The sequence below is a fragment of the Salpingoeca rosetta genome (assembly GCF_000188695.1).
Source record: "Salpingoeca rosetta unplaced genomic scaffold supercont1.7, whole genome shotgun sequence".
NCBI lineage: Eukaryota > Choanoflagellata > Craspedida > Salpingoecidae > Salpingoeca > Salpingoeca rosetta.
In genome coordinates this window covers 204,040-220,749 of record NW_004754927.1, presented here as the reverse complement: position 1 = coordinate 220,749, position 16,710 = coordinate 204,040, and the positions used below count along the sequence as shown (strand labels likewise).

At 53.9% G+C, this 16,710-nt stretch overlaps 4 protein-coding genes across 4 annotated transcripts in view; 3 read left to right on the top strand and 1 right to left on the bottom strand.

The window, feature by feature from the left end:
* PTSG_03082 (uncharacterized protein) lies at positions 1-3,536 on the top strand (the record flags this gene model as incomplete). The annotated part of the gene is made up of 11 exons (XM_004995615.1): positions 1-24; positions 418-524; positions 758-921; positions 1,181-1,227; positions 1,412-1,501; positions 1,706-1,826; positions 2,093-2,184; positions 2,387-2,440; positions 2,632-2,706; positions 3,108-3,202; positions 3,335-3,536. The coding sequence occupies 11 exons, from the start codon at positions 1-3 to the stop codon at positions 3,534-3,536; spliced, it is 1,071 nt and encodes a 356-aa protein (XP_004995672.1).
* Positions 3,537-3,609: 73 nt separating this feature from the next.
* Positions 3,610-9,255, top strand: PTSG_03081 (uncharacterized protein). The gene is made up of 12 exons (XM_004995614.1): positions 3,610-4,696; positions 4,880-4,972; positions 5,151-5,201; positions 5,346-5,483; positions 5,709-5,811; positions 5,977-6,104; positions 6,260-6,444; positions 6,765-7,167; positions 7,325-7,428; positions 7,758-8,010; positions 8,303-8,407; positions 8,517-9,255. The coding sequence occupies exons 1-12, from the start codon at positions 3,770-3,772 to the stop codon at positions 9,021-9,023; spliced, it is 2,997 nt and encodes a 998-aa protein (XP_004995671.1). The 5' UTR covers positions 3,610-3,769; the 3' UTR covers positions 9,024-9,255.
* A 415-nt stretch (positions 9,256-9,670) lies between these two features.
* Positions 9,671-12,797, bottom strand: PTSG_03080 (uncharacterized protein; the record flags this gene model as incomplete). Its single annotated transcript, XM_004995613.1, has 4 exons — positions 9,671-11,443; positions 11,555-11,707; positions 11,917-12,111; positions 12,336-12,797. 4 exons carry the CDS (start codon positions 12,795-12,797, stop codon positions 9,671-9,673), a joined length of 2,583 nt encoding a protein of 860 aa, XP_004995670.1.
* A 276-nt stretch (positions 12,798-13,073) lies between these two features.
* Positions 13,074-16,710, top strand: part of PTSG_11963 (uncharacterized protein) — a 6,439-nt gene continuing 2,802 nt past the window's right edge. Inside the window, exons 1-10 of the mRNA XM_004995612.1 lie at positions 13,074-13,348; positions 13,544-13,569; positions 13,730-13,779; positions 14,014-14,110; positions 14,286-14,328; positions 14,539-14,621; positions 15,006-15,166; positions 15,386-15,504; positions 15,819-15,895; positions 16,361-16,467. Coding sequence (XP_004995669.1) covers positions 13,322-13,348; positions 13,544-13,569; positions 13,730-13,779; positions 14,014-14,110; positions 14,286-14,328; positions 14,539-14,621; positions 15,006-15,166; positions 15,386-15,504; positions 15,819-15,895; positions 16,361-16,467 — 790 coding nt within the window. The 5' untranslated portion in view covers positions 13,074-13,321. The remainder of the gene's footprint in view (positions 13,349-13,543; positions 13,570-13,729; positions 13,780-14,013; positions 14,111-14,285; positions 14,329-14,538; positions 14,622-15,005; positions 15,167-15,385; positions 15,505-15,818; positions 15,896-16,360; positions 16,468-16,710) is intronic.

Here is a 16,710-nt window from a genome sequence, read left to right as displayed (position 1 = left end):
ATGACGCGTTTCGCCGGGACCAAGGTAACCACAGCCCGTACTGAATGGGTATTACGACGCGGTGAATCTTGAGAAGTTACGAACCCTCTCGCTCAAGTCCGTCATGGTCTATTCAAGACCCATCCTCTGGACGGCCAAACTCAGGATAAAGGACTGAACGGGTAACGACGCATCGCCCGGGAAGCTACTGTCATGAAAACGCCGGTTTCCCTCCCGAGTTGTGTGTGTGTGTGTGTGTGTGTGTGTGTGTGTGTGTGTGTGTGTCCGTGTGCGTGCGTGCGTGTGCGTGTGTGGGTGTGCGTGTGTGCATTTGTTTGTACTTGTGTCGGTGCATATCATATTTGCAATGAATGATGGCTTCGTTATCTCTCCCGTTCCCAACATCACTCAACCCACCACCACCGCCATCGCCACCAGTTCTCGGACATGCTGCTGTACGCGCGCGAGCAAACCACGATGCATCTCGCTGCAAGGCACAGAGGTGAGCGGCTCTTGTTACCGCTGCTGTTGTTGTTCTCCAAATGGTGTGTGTGTGTGTGTGTGTGTGTGTGTGTGTGTGTGTGTGAATGTGTGCGTGTGTGTTTGTGTGTGCATTGCGACTGCTGTGCGGCCCAACATCTCCTCCTCTTCCCATCGACCGCCAAACTGTCTCAAACTTCGACACGACCATCACCACCATCATCACCATCATCACCATTGCATCACCATTGCATTGCTACCACTGCGCAACCAAACAACACTAGGCGCGTGCGTGCAGTTTGGCTGATGGCTTGTACGGCATTGAGGTGAAGAGCAAGTCGAAGTCGTTCATGCTGTGCACTCCCAACGAGACGGAGCAGCGGAAATGGGTCGATGCCATCACAGATGCTGTTGCGAAGGACCGCGAGACCCGCCACAGCCGCCTCCCCTCAAAGCACAGACGTGCGTGGCGCTTGCGTGGAGTTGCATTGCGTTGTGTGTATGTTGCATTGCGTTGTGTGTATGTTGCATTGCGTTGTGTGTATGTTGTGTTGCGCTGTGTGTATGTTGTGTTGTGCTGTGTGTATGTTGTGTTGCGTTGTGTGTGTGTGTGTACATGTGTTTTGTGTGCTGCGCTTGCACCTCTGTTCGTGTTGCTGCCGTTCATCCTGACGCGCCTCGTACGCCGATGCTCTCCTTCTCCGCCCCGCCCCACCAACAGGAAACACGGAAAAGCAGGCTCGCTTTGGCGACACAGCCCCCGTCTGGGTGCGTGCCTTTGCTCTCTGCTGTGTGGGTGTGTGCCTGTTGTTGAGGTACTCTTTCCTGCTGACATTCTTCTCCGCTTGTGTTCGCACACACACACACACACACGTGCGAGCGCGTCTTTCTCACCCCCACAAATGTCACCGCCATCACCTCCACACCACCTCCATCACCACCACACCGCCAGATTCCTGACCACGATGTGAGCATGTGCCAGACGTGCGCTGCCGAGTTCAACCTGGTTCGCCGCCGCCACCACTGCCGAGCATGCGGCAAGGTGCGCATTCATGTGTGCGCGTGCGAGTGCGTGTATTGTGTACGTGTGTGCGTGCGTGCATGTGTACGTGTGTGAGTGCACGTGTGTGAGTGTACGTGTGTGTGCGTGCGTGCATGTGTACGTGTGTGTGTGTGTGCCTGCGTGTGTGCCTGCCCTTGCTCTTCCTCTCCTTATTCCTTACACATCACCACCATCATTCATCAGGTTGTGTGTTCTGCGTGTTCGGGAGAGTCTGTGCCGCTGGCGTATCTCAACAACGAGCGCGGGCGCGTGTGTCCAGAGTGCTTCGAGAACTACACCAAGACCACGTCCAAGGAATCAGCAGGTGAGGCGGACTGCTTGTTGCACCGCTGGATACATGAGAGCAAAGCACGCAAGCTGTCTCAATCACGCAGCCTCTGTTCGCTTGCAAGTTTGTTGCGTTTGAATCTCCACGTGCTGCGAACATCACAGCCTCGCCCCCCTTCAACCATCAACAACATCAACCATCAACATCATCACCCACGTGTCGTCACACCAACCGACTGCATGACTCATCACCACCCTTCTCTCCCCCCCCCCCCTTCCGACCCCAATTCCACCTCACACCAGCGCTCATGGCGGACCGCAAGCGCTCGCGGCGAAAGCGGACCGTTGACCGTCAGCAGTCCATGCGCGCCGTCACGTCATCCAAGCTGCACAGGGTGCGCTGGCTTGCTGTCCCTGTCACATCGTGGGCGTGGTGTTTGGTGTGGTGGATTGATGGAGATGCCCTTGTCTGATGTGGTGTTTAGGGTTGTGGGAGAGCAGGCTCGCACATGCTCACATGAACGTGCCTTCGTTGTCGTCGTGTCACGTCGTGTCACGTCGTATCACATCGTAACACGTCGTGTCACCCATCGTCAGCCGATTGATCTGGATGACAAGTTCATTGTCTGCAGCTCTTATGTCTTTGAACAGGTGTCATGACCACCTCAACCATGCACGCTGCTGTCGTTCTCACAACACTGCGCTTTTCTACTTGTGTCTCTCCGCAATGATTGTGTCCTCCACGTTGGCTGACACCATCGTATTGCTTTGATCCTTCTGCACCTCACCCGCGGTTTTTGCCATGCTTGCCTCTGTTGTTGCTGCTGACCATTTATTCCCAGGGCAAATTCCGCAAGCAGCGACGATGGCTGCTGCTGCGCAGTGATGGCGTGTTGTTCACCTTCAAAGCACACAGCGTACGTCGTGTGTATGTGTGTGTGTGTGTGTGTGTGTGTGTGTGTGTGTGTGTGTGTGTGTGTGTGTGTGTACTGGCGTGGTGTGGTTGGACATGTGCGTGCAGATGAGCTTGTCCAGTGCTTCGTTCACTCACGATTGCACTTTTGTGACTCCATTTGTGTGTGTGTGTGTGTGTGTGTGTGTGTGTGTGTGTGTGTGTTGCAGGACCCCATTGCTTCCAGCTCACTGCCTGTCTTGAGTTATGAAGTCAGCCGCGCCCTGAAGGTGCGACTGCACTTGTGCGTGTGTAACTTTGAACACGTGTGCATGTTTGCCAGCTGCATGTCAATGCTTGTTTTTTGAAGCGCGCATGGTCTCACGTGTGTCTGTGTTTTGTGGTGGTTGTGAATTTGTGTGCAAGGGGGAGGGCCAGGAGCAGGAATATGGAGTGCGGTTGCACAAACCCTTGCTGAAGGATTACGTCTTCTTCTGTGAACAAAAGGACCAAGCTGATAGGTATGTGTATGTCTGTGCTGTGAAATGGATCCTCGAAGCCCATTGCTTGTGCGCACGTACACTTCGCAATGCACGCGATGACAAGTCTCACAACACACACACACACACACACACACACACACACACACACAGGTGGCTTGAGGCGTTGACAGCTGCGGTGGAGAGCGAGCTGCCAGAGTGGTTTGACGGGGAGGTGTACTCTGATGAGCGGGATGTGGCGACGGAGCCGCTGCAGGAGGAACAAGAAGAAGGTGAAGGCGAAGGCGAAGGTGATCAACAACAACAAGTGCGACACTTCCATGTGAATGACCAAGCAACAGGCAGCCAAGCGTAATTGTGTTTTGTGTGCGTGTGCGTGTGCGTGTGTGTGTGTGTGTGTGGTTGCACTCGAAGCGTCATTCGATTCAGACGCTCTCCTCCAGTTCCCACTGAAATCAGTTTCTTATCTGATTTCAGTTTTTTAGACTGAATCCAGTTTACCAACCATCCGCCAACCACAAACAAACGCAAACAAACAAGCAAGAAGGAACGACGCGGCGTGGGTTTGGTGTTTGCCAAGGAGCAAGCATGAGCGAGGAAGGAAGGAGGAGGTCAAGCATGGGGGAGGAGGGCGAAGAGGCGGTGACACCGAGGACGGAGATACCTCGCGAAGCAAACAAAGCGAAACAAGCGGGCAATCGGCCGCCCAAGACGGACTCTCAAGAAGACGCCAACAATGATGATGATGATGATGTGCGGGATCGTGCCGCACACGACAACACCGACCCCGTTCGCAACAACAATGGCAGCGGCAGCGATAACAACAGCGACGGCGACAGAGGCGAGGGGACGAAGCAGGATACTGCCGCAGGTGATGATGCAGTTGGTACTGGAGATGCTGCCAATGCCGATCTCAACAGGACCTTCAGCAAACGGAGCTCGGCAGCCGCGGTTGATAAGGAAGCAGCGAGTCCTGCGCCGACAACGAGCACTCCAAAGCCGCAGAGATCGAGCCGAGGGGAAGCTGCAAAAGTGAGAATGGCATCGCCCGTGCCACACATCACCACTGACAGCGTTGACGATGGCACTGCAAATGGCGATGAGGGCGGCGAGCAGGACGACGGCGAGGGAAAGCGCAAATCGAAGCGGCTGAGCGAACGAAAGCCAACACGGCACCCGCGCGGAAGCAAACCCGTGGCAGACGCAGAAGCACAAGATGCAGCTGCTGCACAATCACTATCGCCAGATGTCAAGAAGCCGAAAGACACACAGCAGCAAGACAAGCAGCAGCAAGACCGTGGGCAGCGAAACAAGCAGCAAGCCAAGGCTCGCAAGCCACGAAACAAGCAGCCCAATGGCAAAGCACGGCCACAGCAACGGGCGGCAGCATCATCATCACCACCACAGAAGGGCAAGGCGGACCAAGCGGCCCCTGCTTCCACGGAAAACAGCCCATCCACGAAGATGAAGCAGAAGAAGAAAAAGAAGCGTCCAGCCGCCAAGAAACTGGGCCCGGTACAGCAAGCGATTTGTGTGTGTGTGTGTGTGTGTGTCTGTGTGTGTGTGTGTGTCTGTGTGTCTGTGTGTCTGTGTCTGTGTCTGTGTCTGTGTCTGTGTCTGTGTGTCTGCGTCGTGTGCAGGTAGCTCTTCTTTGGCTTCTTCTTGAAGCTCACCTGTTACCTGTTGTTCGTGCGACAGGTGGTGGATTCAAAGCGGTACGGGATCGTGAAACGAAACATCTTGCATGTGTGGATTGCCATTAACCGCAACATCCAAATCCCAAAGACACAGGTTCGATGTGGTGTGTGTGTGTCTGTGTCTGTGTCTGTGTGTGTGTGTGTCTGTGTCTGTGTCTGTGTTACTCTGTCTGCCTGTCTGCCTGTGTGTGTGTGTGTGTGTGTGTGTGTGTGTGTGTGTGTGTGTGATTGGCTTCTCCTCACAGTACATACGCCACTGCACGCATGCGCAGGTGACGCACGACCCGCGATCGGAACCCACATTGGAGCACTTCCTGGACAAGGTTGGTGCTCCCTATGCACAACGCGCCCTTGCATTCAAATGTTGTGTGACAGCTAAGACAAAGACCCGCCAAACACATACACACACACACAACCTACCCCTCAGCGTCACCTCATGCGACCATGTGTGTGTGTGTGTGCTGCAGGTGACGGAGGTGGTGCAGAAGACAAGTCTCGGTCTCGTACGGCGATTGCACGTTGCGAGCGATGGCCGCGAGATCACCAACCTCTCACAGCTGCAGGATGGCGAACTCTACGTTGCGTGCGGCAGCAGGCGCTTCAAGGTGCGTGCAAATGCACGTGTGTTTGTGTGTGTGTGTGCATGATTGTGTGTGTGTGTGTGGATGTGTGCATGATTGTGTGTGTGTGTGTGTGCCCTTGTATGTCTGTCGTGCACAATACTGTAAAGTTCTCTGCTTCTCATTGTGCTTTGTTGCACCCACGTTTTACGGCCTGACTCTTTATGGTGCGAGCTTACAATGCAAGTGCTTGCTGCGTGCTGATAACAGCGTATAAACTACGAGAAGGCGGTGGACTACAGCGTTCGCAACGACAACTACGTCCCGCCAAATCTCGAAGCCATGAAGGCAAAGTTTGACAAGCCCACGGACGGTCAGTGTAGTGTGTGTGTGCGTGTATTTGTATTTGGCTCATGTGTGCGGAACTCTCAGCGGTGACACTCTTCATGCCCCACTTTTTCTTCACACGCAGCACTGCTCTCCCCTCACTGCTCTCTCTGTCTCTGTCTCTCACCCACTTCGCTCCGCTGTTGTACAGGCCCAAGCATCTTCGAGAGCCATCTTGATAAGGCCCCACTGGTTGTGTATCTTGTCTACAATGGCGAGTCGTCGGGCGATTACACGCAGGTCCTCCTCACCAAGACCGAACGCCACTCCTTCGAAAAGGTGATTGGCGCGGAAGGGGGTGAATGGATGGTGTGGGGGTGGCTTGTAGGTTTTCGTTTGCGCATTTTTTCGTGCGCTGTTTCGTGCGTTGTACAACGTCATTGCTCACACACACACACACACACACATTCAACACACACACACACACACACCAGGTGCTTGATGTGATGAGCGAGAAGATGCGGCCTGTGCTGCAGTACCGCGAGATCCGACACCTCTTCACTCTCGGCGGTGCACCCGTCACCACGCTCGACCAGATCAAGGATGTGCGTGAGGGCGGGGTGTATGTCGCTGTTGACCGCCTCCCACTCCACCTCCCAAACGTCCGCCTGCAGAACGGGTGCGTTGCTGTGTGTGTGTGTGTGTGTGTGTGTGTGTGTGTGTGTGTGTGTGTGTGTGTGTGTGTGTGTGTGTGTGTGTGTGTGTGTGTGTGTGTGTGTGTGTGTTGTGTGTGTTGAGTGTGTTGTGCGTGTGTGTGCTCGCATGTGTGCGTGTGTGTGCTTGCATGTGTGTGTGTGTGTTTTGTGCGTCTTCATCTGTGTCTGTCCGTCCGTCTGTCCGTCTGCATCAACTGTCTTACACCACAGCAGCCACGCCCACCGTCTCTTTTCCTTCATGACCAAAAACTCACATGAAGGCCACTTTGTGCCCTTGCAACAGTCGTATTGTGCCCGTGACCCCGCCCACACGCCTGCCGCAACTCAACGGCCACAGCCCACACAAGCGTCACAACAACAAGCACAGCCACAACAACCACGACCACAAACCCCACAACTACCACCACCACGACCACTACGCACATGAGTCCAAGTCACCTGAGAGACACGGCGATGCTGCGAATGGGTTCCAAAGCGACCCCTACCAGCAGCCCGAGCACGCGCAGCCGTATCATGAGCAGGAGTATGACCAGCAGGGTGCTGGCGACTATGGTGGGTATGATGACGGTGTGAGTGAGCCAGTGCCACCGAAACCACGTCGCGCCAGCAAGAAGGAGGCCAAAGCAAAGCGCAGGAGCAAGGAGCATGCAGAGGCAAATGACAGCTTCGATGCGCACGACCAACAGGTGTGTGTGTGTGTGGTGTGCGTGTGTCGATGTGTGTTTGTGTGTCGTGTTGTGTGTTTGTGAGTCGTGAAATGAAGCATGTGTCCACATCGGCGCATGTGCGTGCACGTGGTGAAAACGCATGTGCTGACCTCATTCTCGCGCTCATTGTGGGCAGGCGGAGCAATCGCCCGGGAAGGAGAAGAAGCGGCGCGGCTCCAAGTTGGGCCGGCTCTTCGGTTTCGGTGTCCAGCACATGGAGGACGACAACATCGAACACAAGTCAGCGCACATGGGTGTTACATGCCGTGTGTGTGTGTGTGTGTGTGTGTGTGTGTGTGTAATTGGTTGTGCGTGGTTGTACTAGTTTCTGTGTGTGGCGCTTACACCTTCCTTCTCTCCCACTCTCACCCACGTACACACACGCACACACATACACACACATACATACATACATACATACATACATACATACATACATACATACATACATACATACATACATACATACATACATACATACATACATACATACATACATACATACATACATACATACATACATACATACATACACACATACACACACGCACACACACACATACACGCAGGTACGATGGGTTGGTTGCGAACATCCTGATGTTTGTGCTGAGCCGGGAGGAGGTGTCGACGTGGCAGACGCCCGACGGAAATGCATTCCTCCACTTCCAAAACGCACTGGCAGCAGCAGAGGAGGGGCGCCTGTCGCACTGGGAGCACCAGCCCGACTCGCTCGCTGCGCTGCTGGTGCTGCTGGACCACCTCCCGCGCTCGCTCGAACGCGATCCGCAGGACATCTACCGCCTCGACGCCGTCTCGCTCGCGGTGCGACGAGGATGAGGAGGTGCAGGAGGAGGTGCAGGAGGAGGAGGAGGAGGTGGTGGAGGAGGTGCAGGAGGAGGAGGAGGTGGTGGAGGAGGAGGTGGAGTGCGACAGTGGCTTGTTTCGGAGAGGCAAGTGGGGGATGAGGTAGTGGTGCACTTGGCTCTCATGTCGCTGTTCACAACCAGCGTGTGGTGTTGGTGTGTATGCCTCGAAAGTGTCTGAAAGTCTGCTCAGCTCACGTTCACCTTCCGATTTGTGCGTGTGTGTGTGTGTGTTTGCACTCCGGTGTTAGATTCTCCTTCGGTCTGTTGACAGCGGCGTGTTTGAAGGCCTTGATCCACTGCATAAGCTGTTTGCTTGCTTCGTCCTCAGCCGGCAAGAAGAGCCGCAATACCAGGTGCGTCACGATCAGTGTGCTCACGCACCTCAATCCTTTTGTTCCTTTCTAACATAAACACCGCACACTCACTCGCGAACTCACCCACTCACATCACACCACACCACAGGAGATGTGCATTCGCATGTGGGATATGCTGAAGCACCACCTGCCCAAAGGATATGGCCAGTTTGGGAAGACCTTCAAGCGCAACCGCGACATTATCAAGCGGTTTGGGCGCTTTCCCGGACGCAACGACGTGCTGGGCCGGGAGTCCACCCCAGACGAGGTCAGGTTCCTGCTCGGTGATCGGAAGAAGAGCAAGCGGGCTGCGCGTGCGCGTGCAAGTGACGATTACGACAGCGGTGATGCTGCGTCGCCAGCCGCCCGCCGCCAACAACAACAGCACCAACAGCACCAACAGCACCAACAGCAGCAGCAGCAACGGCGGTCCAGGGGATTGTTTGGGTCGAAGAAGAAGAAACAGCAGCAACAGCAGCAACAGCAGCAACAGCAGCAGCAGCAACAACAGCAGCAGCAGCAGTGGGGCAGTGGCCGTGCACCGCGTCCTCAACGCAAGCTTGGGAGACACGCAAGCCGCACCTTCCAGTCGCTCAAGCCACTGGCGACAAAATGATCTCTCGACGAGTGGTTGTGTTGTGTGTGTGTGTGTATTTTGTGCGCGTGCCAAGGTGTATGTGAACATATGTGGACCTCGTCACTGCCCAAGTGCCACAGGTTGGTGATAGTGAGTGACTTATGTGCCTTATCTTACGATTCAGCGTTCTGTTCCGTTACATGATTCGATGATTTGATTTGACTTGCCTTCTTTTTCTTTCTTCTTCTTTTTTTTTTTTGTTTGTGTTCTCATTTGTTCATTTTCATTCATTGCCCCTGACGTAATCGAAGAAATGATAGACGGTGCTTGTTTGGTGTGGATATACGGGTTGATTGCCTGTGTTATCAGCTTTGTTATGTTGCATTACATTCCGTACATCTTGGTAGATCATGGTATGTGTGTCTTTGTGTGTTTGATACGTTTACATTGCCTCATGTCAGTTGTGCTTGATGGTGGTTACATTACAACCTTCAGTCATCCTTTTGTATTGATGTGTGGTACTTGTGCTTCCGCAAGGAGCTTACCGCACACACACACACACACACACACACACACACACACACAAGAGCGTACGAACATGAAAGAACACCCATTCGCAAAGGAAAAGGAGCAACAGCAAAACAAGCCAATTTGAGGAAGGTGCCATCGTGCAATGCAGCGCACAATCAGCAATCACCACACAGCTCAGGGCAATTTGTGATGTTGACACTCGCGTCAACGCACAAGCAGGTGCCAAGGCCTTGGCAGTCCAAATTCGTCAGGGAATTGCCCTGGACATGAAGCGGCCCGTCGATCACAGTCAGGTTGTCCCAGGCGATAGACCTGATGTTGTTATCGGACAAGAAGAGGCCCTCTCCGATTCGCGTCACATCACCAAAATGTACGGATTCGATGTCGCCGACACTGAAACGCACCACTCCACTGATTTCACGGACATTCTGAAAGTTCAACGTTGCAAGCTTTGGGAAATACGCCTGAATATCGCCTCCGATGAAGGTAAGCTGCTGGAAGTCGATGCTGGCGAGGCTGTTTGCCAAATTCAGGAAACCATCGATGTGCTCAATACGAGTCATGTTCACGTGAAAAAGCTGGGAAGCGTGAATGAACAACCCGCCGTTCACCCTGGTCAAGGTACCGAAGTCCACAACCTCGCTGAGGGGGCTGTGGTCGACTTGGATTTCGCCCGTTTGTTGAAGGGGTGTGAAGTCGAGGCTCTTCAGCTTGTTGCTGTACCGCAGGTGCAGCGAACCTTCGATCGATGTCACTTTCCCAAAGTCAACAGAGGTAACTTGATTGCCAGTACCAGCAAGCTCATACAGGCTCGATATGTTCTTCAGATCAAGTGTAGTCAGAGGATTGAGGCCAACAGACAATCTCTCAACACTTGTCAGGGCACCCATATCGAGGGTTGTGATGTCATTGGAGCTGAAGGATAGGGTTCCTCCCACCCGTTCGAGCCCCAGCAGATTCACGGAAGTGAGGAACATGCCAGAGGCGAGGAAATCGCCACCAACTTGCTGTAAGGCGCCCAGGTCGACCTCAACAAGGAAGTTGTCGTTGAGATCCACTGTTCCCCCCACTGTGACAACATTCATGAAATTGACAGCGGTGAGAACGTTGTCTGTCACGGTCAAATCACCGCCGACACTCTGCAGCGCGCCCAGGTGTAGTGCCGTCAGGTGGTTTGACTGCATGTTAAAATCGCCTCCAATCTGGCTGAGTTGGTTCAAGTTCAAAGTCGTCAGGTTGTTGCCACCGATGTCGACGGTGCCTCCGACGAACCTCAGATGTCCAAAGTCGACGGAGGTCAGCTGAAGTGAGGAGGCGAAAACGCTGCCAGAGATGCTCGTCACACCACCGAAATTCAACGCTGCGGCGAAATCGGTCACTGTGATCGAACCCGTCACCAAGGACAGTGCGTAGAACTCCTCACAGCAGCAATTGAATACCTCGCTTACGCCGCATGCATTCACCAGGCTGACAGCTGCTCGAGAATTCGAACTCGCACAGTCGAGATCCACCGACGACGGTGATGTACATGGGACGGTCGTTGATGTTGTAGTGGAAGTTGGCGTCGTGGCTGGGCTGCTGGTGGTGGTCGCCGTTGTTGTGGTGGGTGTGGTGGTGATGGCCATGGCGATTGTTGTTGTTTTGTTTCCTCTGCCGCTGCTTGCAGTTCCGACGCCGATGACGGCGACGGGCACGGCAACCACAGCCGTCAAAACAAGAAGCACAACGACGATAAGCGCCACGAGCCTGCGCCAGCTCCATGGGTGCTTGACACGCACATCGCCGACCACTTCCACCAAGTCTTCTGGGGAAACTGGGAGTTGTGGCCACCCACCACTTGAGCCACCATTCGTGCCCTGAAGACCCATGGCCGACGCATAGTCGTAGATCACCTCATCTTCCTTTGGGGGTCTGACCTGGTGCTGTAGCTGCCCACGCAAAGAAATTCACAGAGAGGGTTGCGTTAGGCCGCAGCACAATGGGTGGGGTTGAACGAAACACGTGCGAGGAGATCGGCGAGTTCGGTACAAAGAACTTACCGAGCATGGAATGATCTCCTGAGCGGAGGTGAGGTGTGCCACCACATCTGCCAAGGTTTGGCATGGCGCGGACAAAGGGGTGCCATCGAGCAGGAACTGTCCAGCGTCATCGTTTGTGACCGCGTGATGAGTTGTCTCTTTGGCTCCAGTCACCTGTGGGAACCGTATGCCAATTTTCACACGGTGCAAGCAGTGACAGCAGAGCAGCAGAAAGGCAACAGCCCTGACGAGTGAGGAGTCACGATGGACATGGAGCGAGCGATCAAAGCAGGTTATGGGCTTGACATGAAAGACAAGGAAAGGTGAGGCAGCTGGGTGCAGACATATTGTACACATATTGCATAGCATGTGCACCCACGAACCACGCTGATGGTGAGTTGACCGTGCGGCTTGCGACGCCACAGCAAGAAGTCGCCAACAGCAGCGTCTTGACGATCAAGCAAAGCTTTGTCTGCCTCGTCAGATGTCATGGGGTTGCGAAAAATGCCATTGGCCCCAAGCCCAAGGAACCCATCCCTGTATGGCAGTCCTTTTTCGTTTTCGCCGTGTGGGAGATTCTTATGAAGATCAAACAAAACAAGAGCGTGGCGAGTAAGGAAGGAGGCACAAGAAAAAAAAAAGGGGGGGGGGGCGGGGGGCGGAGGAGAGATAGGCACCAGTCCAAGCTGCTCTGAACGAACGTGTCATCACGATGAAATGTGTTCAAGCCTGGGAAGCAAAACTGTGGTGAACGATATCACGAACCCTCACACACAGACATACGTGAACTCCAAAACCGTACCGCATATTTGTCAAGGATGGCCGTCACGAGTGATTCTGGGACGTCGTGTTCGTCATCATTTCCATTGACCCTCCAGGCATGATAAGCGATGGTGTTGGTGAGGTAAAATTGGGCAGCGGGTGCCAAGAATTTGGCGCACATCTTGACCAAGAAGAACGGCTTGTCCTGGTGAATGATGTAGCGTAGCTCTTCAAAGGTGCTGATGAACTTGTTCTCAGTCTTCTCCCCGTACGTTGGCGACCCCAAGATGATGACCATTTTGCACGAGTGCAAGGCATCAATGATTGCTGTCGCAATGTCTCCACCGGGAGCAACAGCACACAAGAACACACTGAAGCCCTGTTTGGTTAGCGCCGCTTTGAGCGCTTTGGCTGCGCCCAGCGCTTCGTTGAACCGCACAGAGATGAACAGGTCATATGGGCCTGATTCAGCTTGAGGAGGATGAGGATTGTACGCCGTCATTCTTCTTGAGAACGTGAATGGGCTGACCTCTTGCTGACGATGAGACGATGGTGAGGGCGTGGGTGTATGTGCTGTGCCCGTGTGCTGTCTTGTCTTCTTGTTTGTTGGTTGAAGTAGGCGTGTGGGTGTCGGTCAGAGTTTTGCATGCAGGCATGGGAAGAAGTGTGGCAGTGAGGAGCGGGAAGACTTTTTGAGTTCACATCACATCAGGGAAAAATTAAAAACCATGACTCATCAACTGCGACTCTTTTTTTTGGTGTCTTTTTTTTGTCAACGATTCGACGCACAATTAAGAGCCATCCCCTCCAAAGTTGTGCGAACAGAACAACAAACACAACAAACAACGTGCACACACACACACGCGTTCCAGCCAGCGAGACAGAAAGTCAAGCAAGCAAAGAAGCAAGCAAAGCGCGGGCCTCTCCTTCCACCTCCTTCCACCTCTGATCTGCCTGGTTGTCTCGTTCGACATCGCTTCCACTGGGGCCCACCCATCCTTCTCCAATCACGCCACCACCGCGGACATGTCTGCGTCTGAAAAGGACCCTCTGGTGCGAGCGCTTCTGCTTGCTTCACGTGCCATCGCATTTGTCGTGCTCGTGGTTCATGTGGTTTGCCTTTGGAGGGGCAACGGCTATCGGTCTCATTGTTCATCCGGCTTTGTCCAACTCCCTTCGTTGTGTCTCACATGATACCCCCTTCCAAACACATACGCGCACTCCCACATGCGATGTTTGCCTTGGCAGCTCCCGTCCAACAAGGACACCTCCATGTGAGCCTTGAGCCATGTTGTGCATCTGGTGTCTGTCTCAGATGATTTGTGTGCCGTTGATGGCAACGTGCCCACCACGGCACAGCTACAGCGCCACATGCAGCACACGTCTATCACTGCTCATCATGCCCCTCTGCCGTCATGCCTGTGTTCTTCGCAGCCAAACTCGAACACCACCAGACGCTGTCTCGCAGCTCTCCAACAGCGGAGGTGAGTTTGTTCGACTTGAACACCTCTGTCGAGAGAATGAGAGAGATGAGGGGGGAGAGCAACCGTGTAGGTGTTTGTAGGTGTTTGTACGCGTGTGTGGAGTGTGTAGTGTGTGTGTATGCGCGCGCGCGTGTGTGCGTACGCGTGTGTGTGTGCTGTTGCGGCGAGTTTGTGCGGTTGGTGGCTTGGATCGCCTCACCAACCTTTCGTTGCACCACTCTTCCGTGGGTTCAGATGCGTCTTCCGAACAGCGGCAGCCGTTTGACATCAGCGGACGGCGACTCACGCGACGCAGCAGCGAGCTGGCACAAGCACACCTCCAGCGGTTGAAGTACGTTCTGATTTTTTTGTGTGTGTGTGGATGTGTGCGTGTGTGTGTGTGTATGTATGCGTGTTCTCGAGTGCGCATCATGCCTCAAGGCTTTGGTTGCGGATTCTTTGGCATCTCATATCACCGCGTCATCGCATCACCGCACCTCCATCACGAATCATTGTCATCCCTACAGGCTGTACAGTAGACTGGCTCCCGCCAACAAGCCAAACAGCATTGTATGTCGCACAACATGGGTCCAACACGATCACAATCACATACACACTCACACATATACAACCACGTTCACGTACATGCCTATGTACACGCCTCCTCTCTCCTCCATCACGTTTGCGCTGGCCTGCCACCACCCATGTGCTCACCTCCCATCACGCCAATGCCATGCCGACGCCATATCATCAAATCACCACCACCGCCACCACCATCAGATTATGCCGGCGCATGTGCTGCCCGATTCGATTTTCGTCATTGGTCTCCCAAAGGGAGGAGAGCAGAGCTCCTACGTCACAATGTAAGCCCGTCAACGACCTGTGGTGCACTACATAGTTTGGGAGTGGGAGGCAAAGGGATGTTTGGTCCCTCTCACCTGCTGTGACACACACACACACACTTGAATATCCACGTTTACACGAATAACTGCACTCTCACCAACACTCACAACGCACACATACAACTGCACACATACAAACACGCATACACACACACACTCACAACGCACACATACAACTGCACACATACAAACACGCATACACACACACACGCATACACACACACACGCATACACACACGCACACACACACACACACGCACACACACACACACACACACACACACACACACACACACACACACACACACACACACACACACACACACGTTCGCGCCACGTTGCCAGCCTGTCGCTGTGGAACACGATGATGGGGACGTCTGTGCTTGCGATGCCGTGGGCGATTTCGCAGGCCGGGTTTGCGCTCGGGCTGCTGTGCATTGTCATCATGTGTGGCCTTGCCCTCTACACCTGTCAGATTGTGCTCGCCTCGGGCCAGGGCGGACGAAGTAAGGAAGCACGTTGCAATGGTGGTAGTGATGGTGATGATGGCGTGATGATGGTTGAAGGTGGGAGGGGGTTTTGAGGTTGAAGAAGGAGAACATGAAGGGACTTTGGCACGGGTGCGTGTGTGCCTTTGCATGCATGCGTGTGTGCGTATGTTTATGGACACTGAGCGTGGAGCATTGCTGACGACGCGTTGTCACGGTTGCCTGTTGTCGCTGCAGTGAACGGGACGGATGTTGAGTTTATTGACGTGTGTCTGCACTATCTGGGCAAGAAGGCGTACATTGTTGCCATGCTCTTCAGCGTCCTCACCCTCGTCGGCGCTTGCATGGTCTACTGGGTACGCCATCATGTTTTGGCATGTGTGTGTGTGTGTGCGTGCGTGTGTGTGTGTGGGCGTGGGCGTGTGTGTGGGCGTGTGTGTGGATGTGGATGTATGTGTCGGCGTGTGTGTGTGTGTGTAGATGTATGTGTGTGCGGGGGGATGTTTGCATTTGCTCGTGCAAGTTTTCGAGTGCAGTCATTATCGCTTCTGCATGTGCGTCTTTGTCGTGGTTTTGTGGAGGCCCAATGCCCTACAAGAGCCTTTGCCACATCACCTCACCACGCCCTCTCCTCACACATTGACGCCACGCGTTGACCCATGCTGCGCAGGTGCTGATGTCCTCGTTCCTGTACACGTCTGTCGACTACTTCCACGCCCCGGGAAATCACACGGACGAGGGCACATGGTCAGTATGCGGATGCGCCTTGCATCAACGTCGGCGGAAGGCTGACACGGTGCTCCTCTGGCACGTTTCACCCTGGCTGATACACATACACACATAAACACATGCACGCACACATACCGACACAAAGTACACGCATACCAGCAAGCACACACAAATATTAGCACGCACGCACACACACACACACACACATTAGCACACACACACACACACATTAGCACACACACACACACACACACACACATTAGCACACACACACACATTAGCACACACCACACACATTAGCACACACACACACACACATTAGCACACACACACAAGTATATGAACAGACGCAAACACATGTACATGCATGTGTCAGTGCAACGAATGGTCGTCCTGAGCCACTGCTGTCCTTCCTCACATATTCGTCCCCTCGTGCTTCTTCCTTCCTTTCATTCTTCTTTGTCTCGGTTGCGGCGTGTGCAGGGGCGACTACTGGAACACCTCGTATGTGCCGCTGTATCTCGTCATCATCGTCTTTCCGCTCCTCAACTTCAAGTCCCTCTCCTTCTTCACCCGGTTCAACTCGCTCGGTACAGCATGCTACCTGGATGATGCCACCGTGTCTTGTGCACGCACACACACACACACACACACACACACACACACACGCACACGCACGCACACACACACACACACACACACACACACACACACACACACACACGCACACACACACGCACACACACACACACACACACACACACACACACACACACACACACACACACACACACACACACACACACACACACACACACACACACACACACACA

Coding starts and splice junctions, on each gene's coding strand:
- PTSG_03081 (XM_004995614.1), top strand. CDS start 3,770: ATGAGCGAGGAAGGAAGGAGGAGGTCAAGCATGGGGGAGGAGGGCGAA. Junction 4,697..4,879: donor CCGCCAAGAAACTGGGCCCG/GTACAGCAAGCG, acceptor TTCGTGCGACAG/GTGGTGGATTCAAAGCGGTA. Junction 7,168..7,324: donor TCGATGCGCACGACCAACAG/GTGTGTGTGTGT, acceptor CATTGTGGGCAG/GCGGAGCAATCGCCCGGGAA.